This window comes from Eulemur rufifrons, chromosome 17, assembly GCF_041146395.1.
Source record: "Eulemur rufifrons isolate Redbay chromosome 17, OSU_ERuf_1, whole genome shotgun sequence".
Taxonomy (NCBI): domain Eukaryota; kingdom Metazoa; phylum Chordata; class Mammalia; order Primates; family Lemuridae; genus Eulemur; species Eulemur rufifrons.
The window spans coordinates 25,657,083-25,672,350 of NC_090999.1; the positions used below are offsets into that span (position 1 = coordinate 25,657,083).

The 15,268-nt window shown below is 42.9% G+C and overlaps 1 protein-coding gene across 3 annotated transcripts in view; it reads left to right on the forward strand.

Moving 5' to 3' along the window:
- The window catches only part of EGFLAM (EGF like, fibronectin type III and laminin G domains), a 168,185-nt gene that overhangs the window by 63,040 nt on the left and 89,877 nt on the right, over positions 1–15,268 (forward strand). For 2 of the 3 annotated variants that reach the window (XM_069491908.1, XM_069491909.1), the window contains exons 2-3: positions 1,257–1,366; positions 2,381–2,464. In XM_069491908.1, coding sequence (XP_069348009.1) covers positions 1,257–1,366; positions 2,381–2,464 — 194 coding nt within the window. Of the gene's footprint in view, positions 1–1,256; positions 1,367–2,380; positions 2,465–7,652; positions 7,680–15,268 lie in introns of all 3 variants that reach the window. The other variant, XM_069491910.1, reaches the window with a different exon arrangement.

Sequence of the window (15,268 nt, forward strand, 5' to 3'; positions counted from 1 at the left end):
CAGACCTGATTCTTGCCCTCATGGAGCATTATTTAAAATAGCAAAATACTGGACATAAATTGTGTCTAACGGTAGGGGAATAGCAAATACTATCTATTATGGCTCATGCATTATATAGAAGCACTTACAGCCATTAAAAATAATCATTTTAATGACAGTAAATATACTGTCTATACTATATATATAATACCAAGTAAAATAACATTTAGAGTTATGAATATATATGTATACATACACAATCATGATATATAATAAACACAACCATTTATATACACACACATTAAATATCCCAAATGCAAAAATCTGAATTGCTCCAAAATTTGAAACTTTTTGAGCCCCACATGATGATGCTCAAAGGAAATGCTCATTGGAGCATTTCAGATTTCAGAGTTTTGGATGTGGAATGTTCAGCTAGTAAGTGTAATGCAAATATTCCAAACTGTGAAAAAATCAGGAATCTGAAACACTTCTCCTGCAAGCATTTTGGATAATGGGTACTCAGTCTGCAGAGGTGTGCACTCATGCGCACACACATTCACAGACACAGAAGGAAACAACTTTTTAAAAATTGCATGTGACCAAAAGGAGGTACACCAAAATGCTGACAGAACTCATTTTTAAATGGTAGAATTATTAATATAGATGATTTTTTGTATTTTTCTAGATTTTTGTAATCTGTTGCAAAATCTGCCTGTGTTGTTTCATAATTTTAAAATGTATTATTTATAATTCTAAAATTACTTGAGATAAGTATATAGTAAAACATTTGAAATTTTTTAAATCCCATTTTATACTTAACCATATTTTTGAAAAGTCCCACAATAAAAATATACTAGGTATACGAGCAGACACATCTATGTAATGTATATATAAAAGCATATATTATTGGATAAATAAAAATTTGTCATCTTCCTTTAATACATTCTGAACTCCTAAAGTCCAGTCAGACGTGTTCATAGTCTATACTACCCAGAATCTCCCTTTGCTGGTCCCTGACCTATTGGAAGTCACCCAAGGGACTGAGGACAATAGTTGGGCTGATTTCTCTACTAATGCCAGGTTGGGAGGGGACAGCAAAGTTAGTGAGGTCATCTGGGACAGGTGTGGTGTATCAGAGAGATGGCTGCAATTGTGGCCTGTGGAATTATCTTTAAGTATGTGCTCCATCTGTAAGAAAACACCCTTAGATCTTGTGTGTGTATACTCAGGGTGGGATGTGTAGAACTTCTAACCCAATCTCTTTTGTTTGGAGGCAGGCAAGGTAGGGCCTCCTCTTGTCATCACGGTGGGCGCAGTGAACTGTACAGCTTTCAGCATCCAGTGGAAGATGCCACGGCATCCTGGGAGCCCCATCGTTGGGTACACTGTGAGTACATGGGCGTGGGGATTACAGTGGGTGTCGGGTGACTGTACATCCTTCTCATCCTTGCTTCTCTACGTATCAGTCCTCCCATATCAATAACTGCTCCATTGTCTTTCCATGAAACTAGAAGGAACGTTTCCTCTGAAGAGCATTTTTTAAATGCCCTGAACACATCTACATTAATCAAGTAGGATCTATCCAGTCCTTTCTCTATTCAGCTATGGGAAAATATAAACCAAGCAGAAGGCATGGTTCCTGCTATCCAATTGCCTGTAGTCAAATTTGGAGAATAAAGCAGAAACATGGAGAATAATAGGGAATCACTGTGGATTGTTGTCAAAAATCACAAAATAATGTAAAATCTGAATTAAAGTAAATGGGTAGACAGACAAAGTGGAGGAAGGAACAGAGAATGCATTCTTCTCCATCAGAGCTATAAACTGGTCTGATTTCAGCCAAAATGTGTTCTTTGAATGGTGTTTTTGGAAATGAGTCAACTTTTAGAAGTCAGGACATTTCAGGTGAATATTGGGAGTTCTGAAATCTCTGGGATATGGGGAGAGCTGGCCACGCTGGGTCCACATTCCTATGGGACACCAAGCCCCCCATAACACCACAGTCCCACCACCTGCTACTGCTCCATGTCACCAAGGGACAGGAGCCATCCATCACGGCCCTTGTCCTGTCATCTTCTTCAAGTGGAGAAACATTATTTCTGGACTCACGTTGTATCAAAAGTGGGCAAGCAGAAGATGACCTGGGAAGGTCATGATTTAGGGAAAGATAAGAGGAGCCAGTTCCATCTCACTTGTCTGCTCTGTGTCTTCCCCCGGCCTCTGCAGGCTTCTGAGTTTGCGACCCCACCAGATATGTCTGATGTTTGTCCCCATGGAACTAGTGCATGTGTGGTGAGCTGATACGCCTCAGAACCCACTGCCATTGTGAGTGTGATTCGAACCTCTCATCTTAGACAGGTGCTGGCTCTGCTCTCACCCAGAGTGTCTGGATCTCTTCCAGGTCTTTTACTCTGAGGTCGGCGCAGATAAATCCCTGCAGGAGCGGTCCCATCGTGTGCCCCTCAGCCAGGACACCCCCACCGTGGTGAGTCTCCCCATCCTGCAGCCCCCTCAAAGGCACACGGGTGCTGGCATTTCGGGGATATTCAAGTGGGTTGCTGAACTGGCGTGTGTCCTGCTGTACGTGTAATAATAATAACTAATGCTGCATGTCCTTTAGGATGTCCAAATGTCTTCTGTGTACATTACCAATGTACCACGCCGTCTCTATCTCCAGAAAGGCAGGCATCTGATGCAAGAGTCCTGGTGTAAACGCTCCCATCCTGCACTCAAGCCCATTTGTCATGCAAGGAAACAGCCACCTCACAGCTGTTTCTCCCCCTTCTTTTCTTCATAAAGTTCAGTTAGGATCTTTTTTTTTTGAAATCTCAATAAAGCTTTATAAATAAATAGGAGCCATTCGTTTTTTCCCAGCTGCCTGAAGACACAATGCAGAAGAGAAGGATATAATTTGGAATGCATATTCAAACGGCCCAGGTTGTTTATTTTTCTTTTCAAGCCCAGCACCCTGTCTTTCCACTAACCAATTGTTGGCGCCTCATCTATTTCTTTTCTGTTTCCTGTCAAGATCTTTCTGGGTGAATTTTTTGCCTTAGGCATCGTCTGGGTTCTTTTTTTTCCCTCTCGAGCCCTTCCCTGTTCCACTATACCCCAGGCTACAAATTGCTCTACAAGGAGTTAGCACCAGGGCCTGTAATGCTGTTGCCATGGTGGTGGAGGTGATGTTTGCAAGTCCTATCTCATCAGCGCCTGCTGAGTGCAGCACCTAGTCTGAAGCCTGTTTGTCACCCAGGATAAGTAGCATAACTATCACTTTTAGAGGTCTCTGACCTGCCAGGTACCATCCCTCATGCTTTACATTTGCTTTGCCATTTAATCTTCACAACTATCCTATGACCTCATTTTACTGACAAGGACGATGAGACTCAGGGAGGTGAAGTAACTTTCCTCAAATCATGCATTAGCAAGTAACAACATCAACTGTAAAACCCGGGCTGACTGCCCTCTGAGTCCCTGCCCTTGTTATTTTTACCAAAGCTCTCATGACTCAGAGGGAATAGATGCACACCTTGCTTTTTTTTTTGCAGGACATGCTTTTCATCTCAAAATAGGCTTTAAGCACCCCTCATTAGCTGCAGAAACCCTCTGCCCCAATCTCTATGGTTTACTCTATCTTCAGAGAGGGAGACTGGGTTGGCCTCATCTGGGAAACCACAAGTTGAGAGGTTTCCTTTCCCCTGGACTGTCTTGGAACTTTCAACAAGCCCAGTGACCCCACCAAGGGGCTGCATCACCCCAGCAGTGTCCCTAGTTGCCCTGCCTTGTGTCCTGCAGGGCTCACTGCTCCACCTGGAGCACAGCACAGGCATCGAGGGTGTAGTGCAGGTGACCGATGCCTTGCCTTTGGACAGAGCCTCTAAATTGAGATCCTGCCCATTCCATAGAACCTGGCCCCAAAACTGGCATCTCTGTGAAGGTCACTGCCATAGAAACATAAAACAGAGGGCTGGGAGGGAGACCAGTGCTCTGGGCTTCTGGACCTGCTTATAGGTTGGGTAATGTTGGCCATAGTCACTTAACCTATCTAAGCCTCAACCTTTTCCCATGTAAGGGGTATAATTATTTATACAGTTGTGAAGACCAAATAAAATCATGTGTATAAAAGCCTATGGGAAAATGTAAAAAGCCACATAGATGTTAGTTATCATTCCTGATGACTTTTATGTTACATATATTCTCTCCATTATCTATACCTAGACATTAGCATACACTATCAAATTCTAGCATTTGATTATCTTGCTGATTTCAACAAACTTGCATAGTGCTACTCTATGCCCAGCAAGACAACACACAGTCCTTGTCTGGGGGTAACATTCAGTCCTGTTGGGAAAACCACACCCACATTGATCAAACAACTGGGGAGCAACATAAGACCAGACGTCATTAACATACAGGTTTGAAGAGGGAGAGATGAGTGTGGGAACGAGTGGTCAAGAGGTAAAACTTGGGGCTGGATATCAAAGCAGGGAACTTTCTGGAAGAGGGAGGGGGGATCCTAATTGGAGAGAATGGTTTGAACTCAGGGAATGAGCATGGGCGTGTGCATACATGCCCGTATGTGTGTTTGGGGGAGGGGTAGGCGGAGTTGCAGAATATACAGAGAGGAGAGAGGAAGCAATGCCTAACCCAGCGGTGGGGAACCTGCAGCCGTAAGGCCACATGTGGCCTTCTAGGTCCTTAATTGTGGCCTTTTGACTGAATTCAAATTTTACAGAACAAATTCTTTCATTTTTATTAATACATCTTTGTCTTTTATATTTTTATTTTATTTTTAAAATGAACATCTTTAAAATATCACAGAATAAAATAAGTTTCATGATTTAGTTCTAACTTCCCCTACCTGACTGGCACCACCACTGCACGAGGGTGGTTGGCGAGAGTTTATGGGGGTCGAGTACGCCAGTCTGTTATCAGCTTTTGACAATGGTGCACTGTGTTTCTGTTTGAGTAGAATTTGTGAATACTTGCACAGCTCGACAGTATTTTTGAATTCTGTCTGCTTAACAGTGTATCATGTCAAAGAAGACCAAGAGAGCACTGAAGGAAGAAAACAGATTTTTTAGTGAGGATTAGGAATTGCAATATTATCTTGTTCCTGCTAAAGATAAGATGATTTGCTTGCTTTGTGATACTGCAATATCAACATGAAGGAAAATCGATGCTCATCAGCATTGTAACACTCATAAGGACCACAAATATTTTAAACTAGAAGGAGAGATGTGAAAGGTTGTATTGCAGAAATTAAAAGATGAAAAGCAAAAACAAAGACAATTTTTTCAAGCAGCAATAAGACCTGGAAATAATGCCACTGTAGCAACTTATAAAGTAGCTTATGTACTTGGGAAAAAAGGAAAGCTATTCAGTGACGTAGAAAGCTTTCAGTGATGTGAAAGAATGCATTGTCAAAGTTGTAGGATGCTTAGACCCCGACAATGTTTCAAGGTACAAACAACTGCCTCTTTCAATGAGAATCATAACTGATCAGCAGCATGAATTAGCCTTCAACTTAACAGAACAACTTCATGCAATACTTCAAAAGATAAATATATATTATTCAGTTGCTTTAGATGAATGAACTGATACTACTGACTCTGCACAGGTTTTATGCTTCATTCGGGTCATAACAGAAGATTTTCTTTGCTACAAAGAGTTCCTCGTGCTTTGGGCACTCTTGCCAGCAAAACACGGGGAATAGATATCGTCAACAACTTTCAAGATAAATGTCATGAAGTTTGACTAATTTTGGTAAATTTAGTGAGTATATGTATAGAAGGTGCACCTTCCATGACAGGAGAACATGGAGGGTTTACTGCACAGATAAAAAAAAATATTAATAGATTCGGACACTCTCATTTTCCTTTATTGTATCTTGCATCAGCAAAATCTCTGTGCTAAAGCTATTATTTTAAGTGGCACTTTGCAACAAATTGTAAGTATTGTTAACTATATTTGTGCAAATACAACACAGCATCTTCAGTTTCCTTACATGCTAAAGTTGGAAGATGGGGTATTTAGTGTGGATTTACTGTATCATTCTAAAGTGCATTGGCTACTGCAGGGACAAGTGTTAGCCAAAATTTTATCTCTGCAAGAACAGATAGTTAAATTTTATGAATAACATAATCAATGATGTAAATTATGGAAAGAAGATTTCTATAGTAATGCAGCATTTCTGTGTGATATCATGTCAAATCAAAATGACTTGAATATTTCTTTGCAAGGTAAAACTCAGTCTATATATGATATGTGGCAAAAAATCCAAGCATTTCAAAACAAGCTATCTTTTTTCAAAGCACTTCTTCTTCAAAAGGAAATTTCAGATAAACATTTTCCTCAGTTAGCCAAGGTCATTGATGAGCAGGATGATATATGTGAATCATTTGAAGAATACACGGCTGTTATAGACCTATTAATTGGAGAATACAATGAAAGGTTCACTGACTTTGAGAATCATGACATCACACTCAAACTAGCATTTCAGCCTCACCTATTTGATATCACCAAGGCACCTAAAGAACTACATATGGAATTGAGCTCTCAATAGACGATATTTAAAGTCATTGTTTGATGCTAAGAAAGATCCAGCTGAAATATGGAAAAATGCAGAATACCCACACCTTCAGCAACACGCCCCAAAAATGCTTTTTTGCTTTTCAACTACTTATTGCTGCAAATCTACATTCTCCTACCTAACCCAAATCAAGATGCCCTTAAAGTCACAAATGACTGATCAACTGAAATTGCAGACTTCCATGCTGTACCCAAATATTCAAATACTTTCCAACAAAAATCAGACACAACAAAGACATTAAAAGGTTATTTAACTTTAAAATTAACAAATAGTTTCCAGTTTTTGAAATTATTAATTACATAGTCGAGTTTTAGAAAACAATGTACATTTTTAAGTATATCTAATTGAAGTTTCTTGAATGAAGCCTTATTTGATTATAGCTAAATTAATGGGGCCTTCCAACATGAAAAGATCCCCCACCCCTGGCCTAGGCATAAAGGCAGTGAGTGAACAAGAGAGAAGGGAAGGAGTCTGGTATAGCAGGATGGTTCTGGATTCAGAGGACTTGCATTCAGATTTCTGCATTTTAACAAACCAAACCAGCTATGTCACCTAACTGGGACTCAGTTTCCTCATCGACATAACTGGGATTCCAATAATATCTACATCATAGGTAGTGTATCTGTGGTTCCCAAACTATGTGCCAGGGTGCTCTAGGGCTCTGCTGCAAGCTCACAGGGACAGGGTGGAATATTTAACATTTTTGAGGAAAATAGCAACATCTGTGTGAACTGCTACTACCAAGTTTTTGTATGTAACTAACTTAATAAATGAAACTGTTAGGTATTTCTTTCTATTGAGACACTGAGGGTGCCATGAACAGAGAAAGTTTGGGAACCTCTGTGTTATATCATATCGTCCTATAGGACAAGGAGGTTGTAAATATTAAATAAAGTAATGACTGCAGAGCCCTTAGCACAATACCTGGCACAGAATAAGAACTTAGTAAGTGGTCAATATAATTCATATTGCAAAGAGTTGCTGCCCCTGGCTGCACATAGCGGAAGGGGCAGGCTCTATGGGTTCGTTTTAGTCCCACAAGTTTTCTTTTCATGTTGCTTCTGTTTTTTCTCCTCTCCAGGGACAAGCTGATCATCAGACAATTTTTGTAAGTATGTTTTAGAAAAGTTAAACCCCTGTCCCAACCTAGGATTCAGGGAGTCTCTTGTCCTCACAATGTTGGTTTTCTTGCAGCTCCCTCACACTGGTAAGGCCCTCGGTTCTAGTGTAAGCAGGGACTGCTGAGTGTACAAGGTGAACTTTTAATCATTTAGGAAGAAGACAGTTTTATCCTTGCGTGTGCTCCTTCATCTCACATAGCAGGGTAAGGTTAGGTTTGAAGTAATTTGAGCTCTGTTCCAAGACCAGGTGAAACAGATGGAAAAGGAGAGGAAATATTTAACTAGTGAGTACCACTCTGAAGTAGTTCCCACGCCTATAACCCCCTCTTTGCCTACTCCCTCACTCCTTCCAACAATTCCAGATTGTCTTTTCAGTAAGAAAGGACCCATCACCTAAAAACAGTTGATACGGTTTCTGGATTGAATGCCAAACAAGGGAGTGGGTTGACGAATGGTTAGTACGATTTAACTGATAAAATGATCAAAATAACCTGGCTGATAATGTACAATTCTGATGCATTGTTTAATAATTTGCCTTCTAGAGGCTTCTGATTTGATTAGCATTTCACGCCCATCTTTTTCTTAGAAGAACAACTGCAGGTTTCATACTGGAAAGCAAAATAGTCAAACAAATCAGGGCAATCTGGTGATTTTTTAGAGTTAGAAACAGAAAAGGATGTTTAGACTGGTGGTCTCCACATTTTTTGATCATGCATACCATCAGTTAGAAGAAGTATTTGAACATGCACCAATATATGTATATTTATGTATTTATAAATTATACATATGCTACTGACTGATATATTATGTACATTATAAAATCTCACAGAATTTTAAAGGAGAAGATAAAATAGAAATACAAAGTTTTTGTGTTTTCTTCTGGCATCTCAGTAGATTGTTCCACTGCCCCCACATATAAGGGGATGTACTATCACCCTGCTTCAGAGTCCACTGGTCTGGCCGACCCAGAACAGTGATTCAGTCTGAGTCTTATCCAATGTTAGGAGCGAAAACTTAGCCAGGAATTAGAATTGCTAGAATTGCTCCTAGTTCCTGCTCTCTTGTCAAAGCAAGGATGACCTTGGGCAAGGTCACGAGGCTGCTCTGAATTTCCCTTTGAGTATAAAATGAAGGATGGACTAGCAGTGGTTCCCAACTGGGAGTAGCTTTGTCCCCTAGCGGGCATTTGCAAATATTGTGTGGGCATTTTAGTGGACAAGCATCAGGGATGCTAACTTTCTTGCAATACACAGGGCAGTTCCACATAAGGAAGATTTGTCCAGCCCCCCAAAAGCCAATGTTGCCCTTGCTGCAAAACCCTGAAAAATAACTTCCTCTGACCACTCAGCGGATAGAAATCCCTACAACTCCTCTCTCTACTCTCCTCTGCACAGCCTTCCTCAGAGCCATCAGAAAAAGGATGCTTGAAAGATAGCACTTTTTTATTTCTCTGGTGCCTTTCTGACTGCTGATAAGACAACCAAGGCCCAGCCTTGACAAGTAGGGGCAACTGTGAAGTTGAATCCAAGTTTACTAGCTACCAATGAAAGGTGCTTTAGAAGATTCTTAGAATTTTGGCATTGACTCTTTGACCCAGAGAGGCTGAGTGGCATCCCTAAGACCATACAGCTAGCTAGTTTAGCAGCAGAACCTGGCTCCTGACTCCTAGTCCTGTGCCCCACCCATTTCCTGCTTCCTCTCAGCTGTGCTCATCTGGTACAGAGAATAGGACAACTTCTAGCTTCATTTCTGAAACTACATGATGTGGATTTCTCCTAGCAGTCGGAGAAAAGAACAGCATGTAAGGGGGTAAGGTGAGGTTTGAAATCAGAGTCAGAACCATTCAATGTGGTTTCCTCAATGCAAAAGGAAAAGTATTTAGGAAAAAATATTCCCACCTTTTCCAGAGCTCCCTTTAAATGGCTACCCAGGTTGTTTTTGTATATTGGGTCATGTATGAGTTACAATATAAGTCTAGCAGACTAGAATGTCAAAATAACAGTGATTCTAACAAAATGTGCATTTATGTTTCCCCCATGGAACTGTCTGGATATAACTAGTTTAGGGCTCTTCTAGGGGCTTCCCTCAGTCAAAAACCCAGGCTCCTTCCATCCCATTGTTCTGCCAGGCCCCAGTGCCCTACTCCCCACGGTCCAGAATGGCTCACTGCCACACCCACATTCTGGCCAATAGATGAGAAAAAGAAAGAAAGGGAACACACACCTTTCTTTAGAGATAACTGAAAAATTGGCCTCAGCATTTTCACTCACATCCTATTGGACAGAGTCCAGCCACATGGCCACTCCTAGATGGAAGGGAGGCTAGAAAATGTAGCGTTTGAGTGGCCCTGTCCACCCGAAATATGAGGATTCTATTATGGGAAAGGAGAGAATGGATACTAGGGGACAGCAAGCCATCCAGGTCACAGACCGTGAATGGAAGAATGGAAAAGGTAGTTGGACCTGTGAAAACACAAGTACTAGCCTGAGGATTAGCTATGCTGTGTCTAGGAGTTAAGCGATTGGAAGCATATAAGTCATGGTGTGTTTTATGAGGGAAACCAGACCCACTGTTGCCCCCAAGGGCAGTTATTAATATATAAACTCTCTGGATCTAGTTTCATCACCTATAAAATGGAGATGAAAGGACTGACCTCTGAGGGCTCTTGTAAGGATTAAAGGAGACAGTGGTGTGCAAAGATTTTATAAATTCCAAAATGCTATATAATTGCAAACTATGATGATTACATCAATCATAAGATGAAAGTTTGTTGTCCTGGCACTCTGTGAAGAAGGCAAGAGCCCTGGGGAATAGCTCACTTGGTTCAAAGTTGCTCTGCTTTTGTCCTTGGGCTCAGTGAAATGACTAGCCTTGCTTTTTTCTTCTAGAGACATAAATTCACCCATCACATGACAGCCACCAGTGGTCTTAAGAAGACAAAGGAGGCAACTTTTGGAAGGGGTTTTGCATTTCATAAAAAATTAAGCGAATACAAAGGAGGGGTTATTTTGTAGCAAAGCACCCAACTTTGCCCCCCAAATGGTGGGGGAGGGGCCTGGGGGAGACTGTTGAATTCACTCTGGCCTCTACTCCAAGCAAGAGTAGATATTTCTCACTATCTTGCGTAGAAATAAAGTCCAAGAGAGGTGAACATCTTGACTTGTCTTCAAACTTCCATGAGGCAACAAAACAAAGCAAAACACTTTGTCTACTTTGAAAAGAGCATATTTAGCACTTTCTCTGGTTTGCTGCAAGGCTGAAGTGGTGGTGTTAAGATGTCTAAGGACAGAAATACAAAGATTTTTAGAATTGTGCAGTGTTTTACTAAAAATTGAAAGGGTTATCACAAGTCACAATATAATGAGGAGAGATGCCACTTGAGAGATGCCAGAGGAAGAAATGATAGTGAAATCACTGAATCCACCCCCTGCTTTCATGACTCGGCCACTCAGTCCCCTTGGGCCTCACACCCTGATGCCACGTGCCAGTGTGCCAGCATAGGACAAGATTCAGACTGGGAACCATTGGCTTGTAGGAGGGTCACCCTCCATCTCTCAGAATGCCCCGAGGCTGACGGTAGCACTGATCTCCTATATCTAATAAAGTGTTTCAGTGTTTTTTAATCTCCATATGGAACTTCTACAAATATGATTTTTCTTGGCTTTTAGTGGTAACATTTAAATTTCTGATATATTAACTTTCATATTCATAGATAAGTAGCAATAATTGAGTCTTCAATATTTATAAGTATTTTTTGCTGATTTAAACATTATTTAATATTTTTCACACGTCATCCAATTAGAAGTTGGGCTTTAGTGTCAAACTGACCAGGGTTCGAATCCCCACTTTGCCACTTACTAAATATATATCCTTAAGCAAATTGTCAACTTTTCAGGGTTTCAGTTTCCTCCTCTGTAAATGAAAATAAGAATGATACCTACCTCACAGGGCTGAAGGAAGAATTAATATAAGGCTATGTGTGCAAAGACTCCTTGTTCCCGAAACAGAGAAAAACACCCCATGAATGGCAATTAATGGTAGCTGTACTTGGTATTAGCTCATAGCTGATATCTGTATTGGCCTATGAAACCATATGACCACAGCCATGCTTCATGCACCATAATGACTTCCCAGAAGAAAGTGGTCCTAAAGCAAAAGCCTGGGAGAGCACCGAGTTGGTTTGAAAGTGTGTTTCTGCTTCCATGAGAAAAGCCTGGAGTGGCAGTTGGAAGAGCAGTGAGCACCAGAGTCTTGGATTCACTTGCTACCTCCAGCCTCAGTTCTGCAGCCACCAAACTTGGTGTGAAACCTGGGGACAGAAGGTGGATCTCGGGTGCACAGATGCGGGGAAGTAGAGCAGGAGAGGGGCGCTCTGAAGGCAGGTCCGTGTGTTCAACAGAGGCCCCTTGTGAAGCTGCACGTAGAATGGAGTGGGAGTCGGGGGGGCAGACTGGACACAGACACCCTTTAGGACACTGTAGCAGGTAAGGGGTCAAAGGGGCCTGAACTAGGGCATTGAGGTGGAATTGGAAGGGAAGGTCCGGAAGGCACAGTGGGGTGGCTAGAAGGAGGTGGACAAGGGAAAGCCAGTCCTATCCGTGGAGTTGCTAATCCAGGGCCGGGGCAGGAGCACCCATTGCTGTGAGCCAAGACAGAGGGTTCAGTAGTGTAAGCTGGTGTCTCGACAAGGTAATCTGTTCCTATGGGACATCGTGGCTTGATTTCTTTCTTTCGTTCATTCACTAGTTTATTCATTCGTCAAAAAGCATTGTTAAGCATTTGCTAGGTATCTCGTATACGATGTTAAGCTTTGGGATGCCAGAGGAATAAGAACTTGCTTCCCGCCTTTTCCACCTTCAAGTGGGCGGGCAGAAGGTGACAAATAAACAGACAATTACAATACAAGGTGAGCGGTGCTAGATTGAGGTGCACCAGGGACGCCAAAGGAGCACAGAGGAGGGGCACCTAACCAGACTGGGGCTGGGGGTCAGAGAAATGAGGTAATGTCTCAGCTGAACTGAGTCATAGAGGATGAGTGGGGTTGAGCCAGGCACGAGTAGGGAGAAGGGCATTTCATGTAGAGGGAGCAGCAGGTTCAAAGGCCCAGAGGCATTGAACGGCATAAATTTGTGCGCTGCCAAGTTCTTAGGTATGACCAGAATGTAGAATGAAAGGAGGGGACGTGGCGTGAGATAGTGCTGGAAGGATAAACAAGAGGACATAAATATACTAGTCTAAGGGGGGTTAAAGCATGATGTGCATGACCAGATTTGGGATTTAGGAGGGTAACTCTAGCATAGCGGTGTGGAGTCGAGATTGGAGGTACGAACGTGGCAGCATTGGTGGCGGGGGATTCAGAGCCTGTTGTAGTTATGAGGACTTGGTCTTAAATGGCTGTAAAGACAAAATGACGTAAATACACTCAAGTGATATGAAAGAGGTGGAATCAGCTGTGCTGGTAACTGATTGGATGATGGTTAGGGAGGAGGGATGAGCATATAGAGGAAAGTATCAAGAATTTTGGGCCGGGCGCGGTGGCTCACGCCTGTAATCCTAGCACTCTGGGAGGCCGAGGTGGGTGGATCGTTTGAGCTCAGGAGTTCGAGACCAGCCTGAGCAAGAGCGAGACCCCACCTCTACTAAAAATAGAAAGAAATTATATGGACAGCTAAAAATATATATAGAAAAAATTAGCCGGGCATGGTGGCACATGCCTGTAGTCCCAGCTACTCGGGAGGCTGAGACAGGAGGATCGCTTGAGCTCAGGAGTTTGAGGTTGCTGTGAGCTAGGCCGACGCCACGGCACTCACTCTAGCCTGGGCAACAGAGTGAGACTCTGTCTCAAAAAAAAAAAAAGAATTTTGGATTTGGGTAACGAGAGATAGAGAACACAGAGGTGAAGAAATGTTTCGTTTTGGTTCTGTTTTGGCAGTAGGTGGAGGAATGACCAGTTGAGCTTTGGTTATGTTGAATTTGATTTGCTTGATAGTTGTTGGGTAGAGATGTTCACGGGACAGTCACAAATCCACACCTGGAGACCAAGCGGCAGGCCGGAGCTGGAGGTGCAGATTTGGGAGGCGTCACCATGGAGGGGGTGCCAGAGCTAAGGGAGTGGCAGGTGAGTTTACCCACACAAGGGTCTGCAGAGGGAGAAGAGGAGATGGTGAGGGTGAACTCCTGGGAAAGACCAACACTTAGGGGCAGCTGGGTGGAGGCTTCAGAATGGAGACTTCTACACAAGAAGTGGAAGGTGACCAACGAGAAGCAGAATATGGTTTCCAAGGGAGCCAAGGTTGAAGAAGCAAGGGTGGGCAACAGCATCGGCAGCTGCAACAAGTCGTGACAGACAGACACACTCACTGCAGGTTTGTAGTGATGACTTTGATGAAACCATCTCAACAGGGTTGTGGAGGAGAGAGGCCAGGCAGGAGTAAGTTGAGGAGTGAACAGAAGGTGAGGAAGTGGAGACAGCTTCTTGCAGAAGGTTGCCTCTGAGCAGAGGAGCCAGGCATGCACGTGTCGTAGGGGATGGTTGTCTTTAAGATGGGAGAGTCTTCAGCACAGTAAATACATAAATATCTGGTAGACACGGGGGAGGCTGGAGAGACAGGAAATGAGAGGAGGGGGAACAGATGGGCTCAGAGCAGGTGAGCTGAGCCCTAGAGCAGTGGTCCATGGACCCAGCCACACATTGGAACCACCTGGAGGGCTTTGAACAGGCATCTGGGCTCTATCCCTCCGGGAACTCTGATTGAGGTGGTCTGGAGCGGAGTCCAGGCATCAGTGTTTTTTAGATCTCTAAGTGATTCTAATGTGTTGTCAGGGTTTATGAGCTATGTAGTAAGTATTCAATAATTATATATTGAATGCTTTAAAAAAAATTTTTTTTGGATTCCCTGGATTCTATTTAGCAACAATGAATGTTCAGTCATCTGCAAGGAGTTGTGGAGAAATGTAAGATGTGAAGCCCTGTGTGCGTGCTAAAGTGGTGGCACCGTGGTCAGCAGGGTGAGATCACCAGGTCTGGGTGGTCAGGGAGCTGTCTGGGGAGTCGTTGGCCTTGGAGCAGTGGGGGAAGCTAGGTCAGCCGAGAAGAGGACGGTTCCCACATATGCGTAACAGTGATCATTACGGCTTGTTTCTGGAGTCCATCATACACACATTATCCCAAACATCATGGCCATGTGAGATAGTTGCATGTCATGCCTGTTTTATAGAGGAAGAAACTGGGGCTTAGGGAATTTAATATTAAGGCCACAGCTAGTAATAAGTGGCAGAATCAGGATGCAAACCCAGGACTGGCCAACTCCAATGCCAGTGCCCTTCCCTCTACTATGTGCTGCTGTTTCTCACGGATGGGACCCTGGCTCCCAGTTACTCTTTAGCACTGTAGCTTTGAGGACACATCACTTTCACCAAAGGCCAAGGTGGAGCGAATCCTCTTCAGCTGGGACTTCCTGGTCAGGAAGGGGGTATGTAAGGGGGGCTTCACACACATGTCCCTCATCATTCCTAGTGGTTCTCAGGGGGAGAACCAGCAGCAGCAGAATCACCTGGAAACTTGTGAGAGCTGCAA